Genomic DNA, 16,115 nt, shown 5'->3' on the forward strand with positions numbered 1-16,115 from the left:
GTTTCTCCACAACCTCGCCAGCATTTGTTGCTTGCTGTTCTGTTAAATTTTGCTATTCTGACTGGGGTGAGATGATATCTCATAGTTGTTTTGATGCCTCCCCAGTTTTTATGTCCATTATTCTTGTCAGCAGCAGCTGTAATAAAAATATCTTGTATTTTTCTACGTGTGGTCTTTCTGCATCCTGTCAGCAGGGATGTATACGAATACGCAGAGCATATTGTTTTCTGGTCTAAATGGGAAGGAAATGGAACCAAGAGATTCCTTAGTCAAGGGGTGTGAATCCGAGTTTCCTGATCCCAAATTCAGGCCTTTCTACTTGTTTCCTTTATATCAGAGAGAGTGAGAGATGATTGGTTGCTTCATGGTTAGATTAATGGACCTTGATATGTGGAAGAGCTTGTACTGTGTCTTTTACATACATCACCCTCAGCAACTGTCCAGGAAAGAAACCTGAAGTTTAAAGAGGCGAAGCAGCTTTCCAGAAAGCCTGGCCAGTATCAGATTAATTAGAGATCAGAACCTAGGTATAAAAGATGCTGTATCCCGAGTTTGCCTTCCCTAAGAAGACACTGGAGGAATGAAAGGAAATGAGTAGATGAGATTCTTGAATAAAATGAATGAAAGAAACCTGTTGAGTATCAAGTAGGTATGCAGGCAGTTAATGATTCGGGAGGATAGAAAGGAGATAATAGCACTTTGTGGTTTGGAAAGTCTTTATGTAGAAGTTGGGATTTGAACTAATGGGATATGGAAAGCAGCTTCAAGGTGTCATGGAAAGAGAGGAGATGGCACAGGTGGGACCTGCTGGCATGTTAGGGGAGAAACCAGTGCATTTAAGTGAAATACAGCAGGTTTGGTAGGAAAGAGAGGCTGGAGCCCTGCCAAAGAGCCAGTGGGGTACCAGGACTGTGTACGTTGCATATTCTGCATGTGCATTTTCATTTCTTGAGACAGTGCCAACATATAGTCTTTTGCTAGAATAATTATGACTTTTTGTTGATTTGGGGAACCCTAGTGGCACAGCAGTTAAGCACTGGGCCACTAAGACTAGGTCAGTAATGCAGACCAACAAGCTCTTTCTCTCTGTAGGAGAAAGATATGGCAGTTTGCTTCTGCAAGCATTGCTGTTGTTGTGATGTGCTGTTGAGTTGCCTGCGACTCATAGCGACCGTATGTACAACCGTATAGCTGTATAGCCCTCACCCCTGCTATATCCCTTGCCCATCTTATTATCTCCAACACACCTATCCACATTACCCCAGTGACTGAATCAATCCACCTCACAGAAGGTCTTCCTCTCCTGCTCTGTTCCTCCACCCTCCCAAGCAAGACATCCCTCTCCAAGGACTGGTCCCTCCTTGCAACATGTCCAAAGTATGTTAGACGGAGCTTCAGAATCCTTGCCACCAAGGAGCAGCCTGGCTTCACCCTCTCCAGGACTATCCTTCCAGGATTACAGCCTTGGAAATCTCACGGGGCAGTTCTGCTGTGCCGTGTGGGGTTCTGGCCACCAGAAGTGATGAAGCAGTGATGAAGCAGCAGTTGGCGTGTTATATTTTGGGGAAATTCGTGCTGATTTTGGTTTAATGGAAATTTTAGCCATATAAAATCATACTTAGCTTTTTAAGAGTCTGTCTTATTTTCTAAAAACTTTCTTAATAATCTTACTTCCTTCCAAATTAATGAGAAATGTAAAGTCCTTATTGTTATATATTCTTGATATACTTATGTTTTGAATTTGGGGATGTAGACCAATATGTCAGTAAGCCAGTAAGTATTGTTTTTAAGGTATGGAGATAGTGAATCTTAGTGAGTATTGATACTGTTGGGTGACTCTGGGTTTGTGACAGTTTAAGGAAGAAGGTGCTTTGCAAGTTTGGGGCATAGAAATCAGGATTTCTCACAACTGTCCTTTGACATGATGTATTTAGAATTCTTTACATCAAAGATTATATGTAAGTAGCACTTTTTATCAGAGAACTTAGAGTTCTTAAGCTTTTAGTCATACGGAGTTGCCTTCAGATTTCCTAAAGTCTTGTTGCAGTGGTGTATCTTTTCAGTTGGGAACTGACCCATAATTTACCCTCAAGGGGCTTTTCAGAGGCAGTTGATCCCACAGCAGGAGAATTCCCATCCTCCTGTGGAACAACTGATGGCCTCAAACTGTGTGCCTTTGGGATTGCAGCATAGCTTCTTGCCACTAGGCCACCAGTGCTCCCTTTCCTAAAGCCGTAGGATGAGAGAAAACAACTCGAATCCAAGATAGAGATGATTATGATTGACTGTGATCAACCCCCACCCACATCCCACTAATACTAAAAATTTTCTTTAAGTAGGAAATATTGTTATAGTTTCTGGAAAAGTAAATGATAGACTAAGGACTTTCCTGAGAGGCTTACAAGAGGGAATGGAATTGGGGATAGTGTACATAATAGAATGTTATTAATTTTTTTCTTTAAATAATAATGTATTTTTGTCTCTTCTTCCCACCTCACCTGTGTTCTTCTTTTTAATGTTACAGTGTGCAAAGATCCACCTTACAAGGTAGAAGAATCTGGGTATGCTGGTTTCATTTTGCCAATTGAGGTTTATTTTAAAAACAAGGTACGTAATCTTTCCCCATTAATCTTTCAGTCGAAGATTCTCCGTTGCCCAAATGTTTAACATAATTGCGATTCATAAACTCTTCTATCACGAGATCATTTTAAAATAAAAGTAAAATTTGTCCTCTAGGAATTTTGGCTCTCAGTACCCTTAATTACAGAGGAAGTGGGTAGGAAAAGATCGGTTCAATTATATGAAGTCAGATTATATGAGATCCACTAAATGTTCCTTTTAAGAGAAGAGTGATTACCATTTGGAAAAAGATTAATATGTTTGTAAAATGAAAAGATAAATTATGGTTTTATAGTGAAACGCTCCTTTTCTAATTTAAAAAATTTTTGAGGCCTGCAAAGAATTAGTTCTCATTTTATCTTTAGCTGTCATGTACCCACTGTTATTTCCAATTGAGCTCTTACAGATTCTACTTTATTTTAAATGTTTTTAATAGTACACACTTGGCAGAACACATGGACTATATAATATTTTAAAAATTATGCTGTAAAAATTGTTCAAGCTTATAAAAGTGTCTCTTTTTATAAGAAGAGGATACGCTAATGGGACTAGCTTCCTCATAAGGGTATCTTTTGAGAATTAGATAAATCTATCTAGCGTGTTTACAACAGTGCTGCATGGCTCTCACTGCTGTAGGGTTAATTCACACTCTTATCAATTCTCTGTTGGGTTTGTTGAGGCTGCCAGTCTTTATGGATATAGAGAGTCCACCTTTCTTTGAAGGCACCTCCGAGGGATTAAAACCTTTGGAGATGCAAGGTCTTTTGGTTAACATTGCAGTTGCAGTTTTGCAACATTGGATTTACATAAAGAAACTATTTGGGGCTTTTTTTTTTTACACATTCTTTTTTTTTAAAAATGAGATATAATTCACATACCGTAAAATTCACTCTTTGAAATGCCCAAAATCACAAGCAATAAGAGAGATGCAAATCAAAACCACAATGAGATACCATCTCACACCAGTAGCAGTGGTAAAGTTTAACAGGGCAGCAAACAATATGTGTTGGAGAGGATGTGGAGAGGTGGGGACTCTCAAATACTGTTGATTGTATTGTAAATTGGTATAACTACTCTAGAAGGCAGTGTGACATTTCCACATAGAAACTCTATGTGACCCAGCTATTTCACTACCAGGAATATTCCCCAAGGAAATTAGAACCAAGACACAAGTGGAAATTTATACGCCAATGTTCATAGCAGCATTATTCAACATCACAGGAACATGGAAACAGCCCAAATGTCCAATTACAGCTGAATGGATTGGGAAATTGTGGCACATTCACACAATGGGATACTATGTAGCACTCAGGAGCAATGATTTAAAAAAATACTACACAACTTGGGAGAGACTGGAGCGCATAAAGCTGAGTGAACTAACTCAGTTTTATAAGGACAAATACTGCATAAGAGCATTTTTACAAAAATAGAAGGATAACTAGTAAAACATGAATGGGAACCCAAAGGGGGTAGTGGTGGGAGCAGAGGGGTAAGGAATGGGTAACCAAAGGTTTGCACAATTTTATGGCTGGAGGGAGAGGGTGAAGGAATTGGGAAGGATCCAGCAGGAACCAGAAAAGACAGGATAATGATGAGCAAGGTCAAATGGTGATTAGTTTTATAAAACATAATGCATGGGAATGATTATATTAAACACAATGTGAATGAATAGTGTGAAACATATATACAAACTTTGTAAATAAACTAATATAAAATAAAAAAGAGAAATAGAACCAGAGAATAATAAAAAGAATCAAATTGCCAGGTTTCTGTATATAATGTAAATAACTAGGAATTAAGCTAGTTTTAGTTTTAGTGTTGTATATTAAACCAGGCTGCTCACTAGAGGCAAGGATCTGAAGCTCCGTCTGACATACTTTGGACATGTTACAAGGACACACTGGTCCTTGGAGAGGGATCTCATGCTTGGGAGGGTGGAGGGACAGTGCAGGAGAGGAAGACCCTCTATGAGATGGATTGATTCAGTGACTGGGGTAATGGAAGTGGGTGTGTCAAAGACAGTAAGATTGGCACAGGATAGGGCAGGGTTTAGGTCTGTTGTACATAGGGTCGCTATGAGTTGCAGGTGACTTGACAGCACATAACAGCAAACAATAACATATTTTAATTATTATATGTACTAATAATTGATAATTCATTGATTACTTTAAATCACTGCTTTGGAAGGGATGGGAAAAATGGAGGCTCCTGATGAGTTTCGTTGGTTAAGCCTTTGGCTGTGGCTCGAGTGGCGACCGCTCCTGCATTGGAAGTAGATGAGACAGTCTGCGGCTATAGAGAGTTCGGCCCTGGAAACCCTACGGGACAGTTCTACTCTGCTCTGCATGGTTACGATGAATTGAGATCAACTTAATGGTGCTGGATTTGGTTTAGGAGAGGAGAGCAACCAAGAAAGTACATCTGATGGAAGTAAGCTAGAATTAGGCTGTTGAAAATGAAGTTAATACGGACGTTCCACCAAAAGGAAAAGAAAAGCAATGATGAGTAACTGGGGCATGCTTGTCTATAGAAATCAATCTTTATTTAAAAATTAGATTGTAGGAGAGCTCTGGTGGCCTAGTGGCAAGGAGCTGCAACTACAATCCCAGAGGCACACGGTTCGAATCCACCAGATGCTCTGCTTGGGAAGGAGGGACAATCTCCTCCTGTACCAGTCAGATCTGATTTGATGGTACACGTACACAAAAATAATAAAAGAAAACAAAAAATAAAAAATTTAGATTTTACTGCTCTTAAAGTTTCCACCTAAAAATCACTTTTGATAGCGCCTGAAAAACCTCTGTGATGGTAGAATTGTCTACTAAGTATGTTAAGGGAACTGAATCCTTAACGGAAATTCCTCCTTGACTCACCTGTGATCCTTCGGTACTATTCATGCTTTAATGATTCCATTGTATCAACTGTCTGTGTACTTTCCTGCCAGTATAGAAAACCTCAGTCTTTTTTTATTTATTCTATTTTTATTTGATTTTATTTTTTATATCCCCTCTTTCAAAAATCAGTGATTTTGCATCAGGTATTTTTGAGTATTCTGTTAAAAACTACAAGCGATATCTTGGCGTATGAAACTGAAAGTTCCTTTTTTAAAAACTTTTAAAAAATTTATTTTATTATTTTTGTGTGTGTGTACTGTCAAATCAGATCTGACTGGTACAGGAGGAGATTGTCCCTCATTCTCCAGCCAAACATCTGGTGTATTCGAACTGTGTACCTCTGGGATTGCAGTGCAGCTTCTTGCCACTAGGCCACCAGAGCTTCCTTGAGAGTTCCTTTTAAGAAGTTGCTTATTTAAAAAAAAATTACTGATGATATCAAATCGTATGTAAGTAGTCTTAGGAGTGAATCTTAGGGAATATGAATAGCTTTTGATGTTTTTGGGCTTTTTTTTAAAATGTATACCTGCCTATTGTTTTAAAGCATAATGCGACTCTTTAAAAAAAAAGAAAAAAATTTGTGCTCTTTGATTTGACTTACAGCACAGACTTTAGCAAAAGAAGACAATAGTTAGAAGTAACTCATAGGAATCGATTCACAGTATTGAAAACTTGTTACTCGTTTTGACTGCCCTTGTACATGGTTTACCCTTGGTGGTTACTGACCTGACAAATGGGAATTGGACTGTTGGTGTTGAATGGTCCACGTCTTTGGTAGTTGATATGTACATCCTGTCCGCATCACAGGTGACTCGACAGCAGTCCAGTACCGTCCCAGGGTGGTTGCCCTGTAGAACACCATTCCCAGGAGTGGTCTTTACAGCCCTCTCTGTGCCCTCAGCCATGAAGCAATGCTGTTTATTCTGTGGGGCTTTGCACTTTGTCATACAGCTCTTTTTATACCAACTTTGCTTTGTCAAATGTAAATCAGGTAATAAACACGAGATTCTCCTTAAGTTAAAAAATTCACTCTTTGAGAGTATGCAGCTCAGTAGCATTCATTAGATTCACAGAATTCTACAATCATGAATGACAGCTATCTAAGTTGAGATGATATTTATCAGTCTGAAGGAAAACCAAACCCTGGGCCTATTAGCTGTCACTCCCTCATTTGCCCTCCTCCACCCTGGAAACAATTGTCTCTACTTCCTTCCTGTACAAGCTTTCTTCTTCTGATCATTTCATTGAGTTTGACTGCTTTTACTTAGTCGAGTATTTTTATGGTTAACCCATGTATCATAGAGTTTAACAGTTTAAGTAAAAGCAACAGAGTTTACTGAGGGGTAGAGTTGGTCTGGAGGTGGGAAATGTCCTTTGTTGTAGAGTAAAAATGGCCATTCCATGAACTGAAAGGAAGGGTACATTTCTTACATTACTGGAACAGAAAGTGAATGTTTCAGCATTTATAATTGCCTGAAAGACCTTGAGGGAGAATTAAACACAAGTTGTCTAGTAGGGAAAACTGAGCAGGAATAGGCCCATAATACAAGATTTCCAAGGGCAGTGCAGAAAACCGAAGCAAAGTATAATGAAATCTGTAAAGAGTTGGAGTCTAAAATCAACAAGGCCAAACTCAAACATTTCTTAAGCTGAAGGAACTGAAGAACAAATTCAAGCCTTGAGTTGCAATACTTAAAGATGCTTTGGGCAGAATATTACATGATTGAGGAAGCATTAAAAGAAGATAGAGTATGCAGTCACTGAACCAAAAAGAATTAGGTGACACAGAAGAATTTAATGAAACAACATATGAGCAAGAGCCTGTGGTAGCGAAGGAGGAAGTTCAGGCATCTTTGAAAGAATTGGCAAAAAAACAAGGTCACAGAAATTGACAGCGTACCAGTTGACATATTTCGACAGACATACACTGCCCTGGGCATGTTTACAAAGCTGTGCCAGGAAATCTGGAGGACAGTCACCTGACCATCTGATTGGAAGAGATCTATATTTGTTCCCATTCCAAAAAAAGTGACCCAATAGAGTGTGGAAATTCTTGAACAATATCATAGGCAAACAAGATTCTGTTGAAAATTACAAAAAAATAACTGAAACAGCACATAACAGAACTGCTAGATGTGCATGCTGGGTTTAGAAGAGACTGTGGCACTAAGGATATTATAGCCAATGTTAGATGGATCTTGGCTGAAAGCAGAAAGTATAAGAAGAATGTCTGTGTTTCACTGACTATGGAAAAGCATTTGTGTGGATCAAAACAAACTGGTTAACTCTGGAAAGAATGGGAATCTCAAAACACATAATTGTGCTTATGTGAAACCTATACTTGGATCAGGAGGCAGTCATCAGTATCAGTACAGAGCAAGAAAACACTGCATGTTTCAAAATCAGGAAAGGTGTATGCCAGGGATGCATCCTTCCTATCTCCATACCTTTTCAATCTATATGCAGAACAGATTATCAGGGAGGCTGGGCTCTGTGAGGAGGAATGTGGCATCAGGATTGGAGGAAGACTCATCAAGAAGCTTCGTTGTACAGTTGACATAACCTTGCTTGCTGAAACTGAGTAGGACCCAAAACATTTGCTGCAGAAGGTCAAGGACTATAATCTTCAATATGGATTGAATCTCAACATCGAGAAAACAGAGATTCTCACCATTGGGCCAATTGACCGCATTATAATAGATGGTGAAGAAATTGAGATTGATAACAGCTTTGGCTTGCTTGGCACCACAATCAACACTCTTGATACCAGAAGCCAGGAAATCAAGAGATGAATTGCATTAGAAGAACCTGCTGTCAGAGACCTCTCCTGAGTACTGAAGGGCAACAATGTCAGTTTAGAGACTAGGGTGCACCTGATCCAGGCCATGGTCTTCACAATTACTTGCTATCCATCAGAGAGCTGGACAATGACTAAGGATGATAGATGAATTGATACCTCTGAGTTGTGGAGAAGAGTATTGAATAGGAGAACAAAAAGGTCCGTCCTGGAAAGGATGAAACCAGATATTTCCTCGGAGGCAAAGATTATGAAGCTCCAACTGACATATTTTGGGCATGTTGCAAGAAGGCACCAGTCCTTTGAGAGTAACATCATACTTGGAAGGGTGGAGGAATAGAGCAGGTGGCAGGAGAAAGATCCTGGATGAGATGGATTGACTCAATGACTGGAAATGGGGGTAAGATGTCAGAGGCAATGAACTTGGCTCAAAATATAGCAGAGTTCAGAGCTGCTGTACATAGGGTTGGATGAATCACAAGCCACTTAACAGCACATAACAACAACAACAACAACAACATGATTTACTAAAGGCACATGTTATTCAACTTATTATAGGATCGTCAAAGAATAACCTGCTGGTAAAGTTTCAGTAATACCTGGTTTTTAGGATTCATTGTGACGATTTATTGGTAACACTGCTAGCGTAGTTTGTTCCTTGAAGAAGGAGATCATGTGTAGAAAGGTCATCAAATGAGAGGAAGACTTCATGAGATGGATTGACACAGTGACTATAACAGTTGGCTTGAGTGTGTCAGAGACGATGAGTATGGCACTGGATAGGACAGTGTTCAGATCTATTGTTCATAGAGTCACTAATAAGTTGTACTTGACTCATCAGCACCCAACAACAGCAACAACAAAAAGATCCTTCAGATACAAGTTATGTTATGACCTACAGGATCTATTTCACTATAATGAAAAGGACTTTTTGGAAATAGATTGGATACCCTCCATCTCCTTAGATAGAAGGAATGTAGACCTTGGAGTATGTGGCTAAGTTACCCATTGAAATTAATAAGATTTACATTTGGAAAATCAGCTTTTTAAAAGTTTAAGATGGAATCTAGATTTATGTTAAGATTTCAAAATGGAGTTAAGTCTCTGATTACCCTCTAAACATAGATTTATACCAAACCAAGCAAGTGTCTCCTACATTAAACCCTCCTGAACATGTTATAACAATTATTAATATAGATTATGGTTAATACTGAGAATGGAAATCCTAGAACACCACTTATGCTCATATAAAACCTATACCTAGACCAGAAGCTGTTGCACAAACAGAGCAAAAGAACACTGCATGGTTTAATACCAGGAAATGTGTACATCAGTGTTGTATCCTTTCTTCTTATCTATTGTATAAGGAGCAGATACAATATGGAAGTGGCTGAGTCTGACTTCTACTCCATAAAAGGGAACTATTCAGATCAATAACAGCCATAGAACTAAAAAAAACCCTAAACAAATAGCTACATGGTCAGACATACCACCCTACATGTACCTGCTTCTAATTCTGTGAATCATTCGGTTCAATGTTTGTTGCACATTTACTCATAGACTTTATTCACAGTTGTAGAGTTTATTAGAGAAATAGGCTGGAGAGTGGAAGAGACAAAGACTATCATAATGTAAGCCCAGGTTAAGTGATACAGTCCCAAGCCAGATTAACAAGGCACAACTTCTCAATTAGTGGAAGTCTAGGTTCAGTTCAACATTATAAATGAACTCTGCTTTCCTCGACCATTCAGCAAACTTTATATCAAGTCAGCTTTTCCTTCAGTCATCCAGCAAGAAAAACCTATAACTATGGTTCCATTTCCAGGATTCTTCTGGTTAGGTTATACTTTGACATTCTCCTTATAGCAGTGCCACAGTCTCTTGACCCTCTCTCTACCACCATCTTTCATAGTGTGGAAAACACTCTCTTATGTTGGTTCTACAGCTGTTGATCATTGGCAAGATCATGTGTCCACAGTTAAGGTAGCTGAAAAAAATGCCCCAATGGAGACTAACATAATGGATATAAAAGCCAGTTTTCCAAGTTCTAATATTACACCTATTCTGTCTGAACATAGAACAAATCATTCACGAAGCTAGACTCTATGAAGAAGACTGTGGTATCAATATCAGAGGAAGACTCATCAACAGCATGCCTTAGCAGATAATGCAACCTTGCTTGCAGATAGTGAAGGGAACTTGATGTATTTTCCACAGAAGATCAAAGACTACATCCTTCATTATGAATTGCATTTCATCATCAAGAAGACAAAAAATCCCCACCACTGAACATCATAATAGAGAACAGATTGAAATTGTCAACGAATTCATCTTACTTCAATCCACAGTTCAATACTCTTGGTACCACCAACATCAAGATGCATTGCATTGGGCAAGTCTGCTGTCAGGAACCCTCATAATTACTGAGGAGCAATATGTCAGTTTGAATACTAAGAAATGTCTGATTGGGCTATGGTCTTCTCAGTTACTTGTTAAGCATCTGGAAGCTGCACAGTGAATTAGATGATCAAAAAATTTTATTTTTTAGCTGAATGAACGGCTAAAAGAACTAACAGATATGCCTTGGAAAAAATGTATCCAGAATGCTCCTTGGAGTCAAGGATAACAAGGCTTGTCTCCCATACTTTGGACATGTTCCTAGGAGAGGCTATTCCGTGGAGAGGGATATCACGCTTGGAAGGGTGGAAACTCAGCAAAAGAGAGGAAGACCCTTGACTAGATGGATTGACACAGTGACCGCAGCAATGGGCTAAAGTGTGTCAATGATGAGGATGGCACAGGATAGGACAGTGTTCAGATTTTGTATTTATAGGGTAAATGATGAGTGGTACTTGACCTGACAGCACCTAACACAGCAACAACATTAATTATAGTCAAAGTGTTGTACTATGTCAAATGTTATGCTGCTAATTGAATGATCAGAGTTCGTATCCACTAGCTGCACTGTGGGAGTGAGATGAGCCCATAAAAATTTACCACTTCCAAAACTTAATGGAGGATTCTCGGGAGTTGAAATTAACTTGATGGCAGGAGGAATTTTTTGCTTCTTAATAAAATCATACTTAGAAACATAAACATTTGTTTTTATTGATAGACCCAATGTTGTTTAGGGATCTCTGGTGAACTAGTGGCAATGAACCGAGCTGTCAAACCACAGGCAGGAGGATAGAATCCACCAGTTGCTTGAGAGACTAAGATGGACCATCTCCTCCCATGTGGTTTTTAGCCTCTGAAAACTCCCTGGAGAGTCGGCTGTGAGTTGCTTCATAACAGCAACATGTTTATTCATCAATTCATAGACCTTGGCTTAAATTTACTGTCAGGTTATTAAGAATAAAACTGCTATGAACATTTAACAAGTATATATTTGAAAGCAGGAGTGGCATCCACTTACTTCCTAAGCAACATGCCTCTCGAAACCCTGTGAACTTTGAGAAATGATGATAGTTATAGAAAGTCTTTTGTTCAACTCGCTATGAGTTGTGCTTGACTTGACGGCAGTCAACAATGATAACCTGGGCATATGATTTTAATTCTCCCAGATATATATATCTTGGTGTATTAGTTGGGTCATATGGTTACTATGTTCAATCTTTTTGAGGAAATTCCAAACTAGTTTCCAAAAAGACTATTCCATTTCATAACTCCACCAGTAATATATGAGGATTCTACTTACTTCCCAACAACCTTACCAGCATGTCTCATTATCTCTTTTTTTCTGCTTTTTTTAATATCCTTTTTATTTTTTAAAATTGCAGTCCTTTTGTGCAGTGGCTTTTCATTTTGGTTTTGGTTTGCATTTCCCTGGTGATCTTGGACATCTTTTCATGTAGTTATTGGCCATTTGTATGCTGTTTTTTGTATTGTTTTTTTTTTCTTTCAGAAATGTCTATTAAAATTCCTAGCACATTTTTTTCTTTTTAATGTGTTGATTTTTAATTTAGATAGTTATTTATAGGGTAAGAATTCCAAATCTATCTCTTCTTCCTGTGCAAATACTTTAATTTCTTAAGAGATTAATAATGATCATGGAGATTTTTCTTCTCATCACACACTTCATGTCCAGAGTGTTCATTTCAGCTTGGTATCAGGTTACACTGTAGGAAAAGTCTAGACTGCAAAGCTAGAGTCGAATTATTCTAAAGAAACTAGAAGATGGATAATTATAATTTCTGTGGGAGACCATAATGATTTTACTATTTGCTTCCCACCACCAGAGTTAATTTGGCGTTGAATAACTTTTTTAAAATTATTGAATAGTCATTTTAAAATTTCATTTTAGAAGTGTGGATACATTGAAATATGTTCTATCTTCCAGTCTTTTTAACTTCTTGTCATTTTTGGAAGCTCTAGGTTGAGTAGAGAAATCTATTCTATGAGCTGCCCAGTTTCCTGCTTCATTTAAATTCCCTCATACAGCAATTTTTAGAAAGAACAAATGGAGGGTTGAAGAGGCAACACCTAATCTAGTCACACCGTCTCCCAAGCTGCTTCTTTCATAGATGCAGTGAAATTTATGTGAAGAGCAAAGCATAAGGAAGGCTCTCTTAGTAGTCACTTTTACAACTGTAAGACATATTACTCATTTTGTAAAGAATTTTGGTTTCTGAAAATAGGAAGAGATACAGGAGATTAGAAGTAATTTTCCTTTGAGGCCACTGTAAAAACCTGGCTGAATAATCTTAAATAGATTATTCTGCCTGGTGTCCACATGGGCTGCTTTTTAAAAAAATATACGTTATATTTTATCTTTAGTAATAAAATAAAGTATAAAAAGATATCCTTAGTAATAATTACTGTTTTCACATGAGAGTTTTGGTGGCCTAGTGGCCAGAAGATGTGCGTTACTCTACAAGGCCACCAGCTGCTCTGTGGGAGAAGGACGGGCCATCTCCTCCTGTATGATGCCTTAGAAAATTCACGGGAGCATCAGCTGTGGCTCAATTCTGACTCTACAGTATACAATAACAACAACCAAAACCAAAACAGTGTGACATGGAGGAATTTAACTAACATTGTACCTGATCCAGGCCATGGTCTTCTCAATTACTTGCTATGCATTAGAGAGCTGGACAATGACAAAGGATGATAGTAGAAGAATTGATGCCTTTGAGTTATGGTGCTGCAGAAAAGTATTGACTATACCATGGACTGCAGGGAGAACAAACTGGTCCGTCTTGCAAGGGGGAAGCCTAGCTGCTCCTTGAAGGCAAGGATTCTGAAGCTCTATCTTACCTACTTTGGGCGTGTTGCAAGGAGGTACCAGTCCTTGGAGAAGGACATCATGCTTGGAAAGGTCAAAGGGCAGGACAAGAGAGGAAGACTCTGAATGAGATAGATTAACTCAGTGATAACAACAACTGGCTTTGAATAGAGGTATAGATAGAGTCCTGGTCACGAGGTGGTTAGGTGCTAGGCTACTAACTGGAAGACCACTCTATATGGGGAAGATGTGGCAGTCTGCTTCCACGAAGATTATAGCTTTGAAAACCCTATGGGACACTCTGCTATGTGTTACAAAGTTACTAGAAGTTGCAACCAACTCAATACCTATAACAACAAAGATTTGAATGATGAGTCCCAGTGGTACAACAACTACTGGCAGCTAACACATAGTCTGGCAGTTCAAATCTTCCATCTACAGGAGGGAAAAAGATCTGATGATATGTTCCCCTAAAGACTGTAATAGCCTAGGAACCCTATGACACAGCCTTAGCCCGTCACACAGAGTTGCTGTGAGTCGGTATTAACAACATCAAATATCAGTTAGGGATACATACTTGGTGACTAATACTTGATGGATCCATAATGCATGGATATCCCTCAAGTGTAAATACGCCGACTGAAAAGTTGCAGAAGGATGCTGTTATTGTCGGCTGCTGTCCTCTTGGTTCTGCTTCGCGATGACCATATTTATACAGAGTAGAATGGCTTCCAGCCTTGTACCATCTTCATGATTGTTGCTTTGTGTGAGTCGACTCTTGTGGCTGTTAGAAGAGATGTTTGTGTGTACTGTACAGTATTATATTGTGGTCCTTCCACCCCTAAATAATCATGGAAACGAAAGGAAACAGTGTTGTTGAAACATGCATTTGCAGTCCAAAAGCATGTGTTGGTTGATAATTAGACTACAGGGTAATGATTGCTAGGGGAGGAAGGAATATAGGAGGAAGGTATTAAAGCTTTAACCTATTCTTTTTTTTTTTATTCATTTCAGTGAACATTTACAGATTTTGGATTTCCATTCATTCATTGTTGCACTTTTCTCCCTGCCCCCCACCCCCACCCCCAGTTTGCTCTTCTCCTTGAAAAGCAAAAGAAAAACTCCTTCATTGGTATACAATCCCCCTGCACCCCCCCACCCCCACCCCGAGTATACTCCACTCTGCAACCCTCATTCTGAACTGTTAATGATCATAATGCCCTAAAATATATTGCTTTTAAACAGTTCTATCCCTCATCGGCTTCAATGCAGTATACATAATTTATCCAGTTTTTCTCAGTCTTACCCCCACCTTGATGTCAGGCTCATTCTACAACAGTGGCACCATACAGTATTTGTCCTTTTGTGACTGAGATACTTCACTCAACATAATGTCCTCCAGGGTCATTTCTTTAAGGGGAAAAAAGTAAAATAAACTTAGTGATGATAACAACATGCATATAATCTCTGTGGAGGGTACATTTTAAAGTACTTATTTTGTCTATTATTAACTTTTAATTGAGAAAGGAAATTATTGCTTTCTCATGTCTTAATTTGTCTTCATAGTGTCTTAGAAGTCAGGTTTGCTTTATTCTAGTCTGGATAGCAGAATTGCTTTTATGTCTTGCTGCTTTTTCTACTGAAACGAGCCGTGGGTGAAAATTTAAGAGAATTGCTGGGAAGCACAAATGATTCACATACTCAGCTGCTCATTGAAGGCTGGAGGTTAAAGTTCATCCAGAGGCACCTCCCAGAAAAGATGTGGTAATCTGCTTCCAGAAAGCTCGCCATTGTGCCCAGCGGAGCACAGTTCAGCCCGGATGCCAGTGGGATTGCTAGGAGTCAGAAGCAATTCAGTAACACCTGACTGCTGGTTAGTGTGCTGCTCCAGAATGTATGTTTCATTCATTTTGAATTCTGATCGTATTAGTCGTCCTTCAACTCCTGAAAAATGAAAATCCAGTCTAGTTATGATTTAGGAAACATAGCTGTTCAAAAGTTTTCCGTATCTTGAGGGGCAGCAGCAAGATTTCCACGTGATGTTCTAGTAGTAATCATACAGCTGTATATTGTGGCTACTGTCTTGTCCTTGGTTTCATGACCATCCTTGGATTTCTCAGCTTCCTATAGACTCACATTTCATTTCATCATTTATATGAGGTCGGAAGTCAGTGGGAATGTGACACAGCAGTACTCCTTTTTAGTTCGTGTGCATTTATTCTTTCATATTTCATTTTTATGCTGAAGAAAAGAAACCCATCTGTAAGAATCTTACTTAGTTTGGAAACACTAAGCAGAGAGGCATATTAAAATATCAGTGGTGGAATTTTAGGTTTGAAGTGATGCTGCTTCTCTTTGAATCTGCCCTCAGAAAAATGTGTGAGAATAAACATCTCGTACTAAAGATGCTGCAGAGTGAGAAGTGTGGTTTAATGTTGCTGAAGCCAGATTTCCAGTTCCTGGAAATGTATTAAGTTTTGTGTAGAGAATGAATTACATGCCTTCTTATTTGAACTTTGATAGAAATTCTTTTCTTTTTTTTTTTCTATAATTATATTTTATTAATTTTCATAAACATTTA

At 38.7% G+C, this 16,115-nt stretch overlaps 1 protein-coding gene across 2 annotated transcripts in view; it reads left to right on the forward strand.

The window, feature by feature from the left end:
* MLLT3 (myeloid/lymphoid or mixed-lineage leukemia (trithorax homolog, Drosophila); translocated to, 3) overlaps positions 1-16,115 on the forward strand; it is a 344,501-nt gene that overhangs the window by 188,506 nt on the left and 139,880 nt on the right. For both annotated transcript variants that reach the window (XM_006881274.1, XM_006881275.1), the window contains exon 3: positions 2,525-2,607. In XM_006881274.1, the coding sequence (XP_006881336.1) occupies positions 2,525-2,607 (83 nt within the window). The remainder of the gene's footprint in view (positions 1-2,524; positions 2,608-16,115) is intronic.

This window comes from Elephantulus edwardii, unplaced genomic scaffold (genome assembly GCF_000299155.1).
Source record: "Elephantulus edwardii isolate Elephantulus edwardi_28Jun2011 unplaced genomic scaffold, EleEdw1.0 scaffold00014, whole genome shotgun sequence".
NCBI lineage: Eukaryota > Metazoa > Chordata > Mammalia > Macroscelidea > Macroscelididae > Elephantulus > Elephantulus edwardii.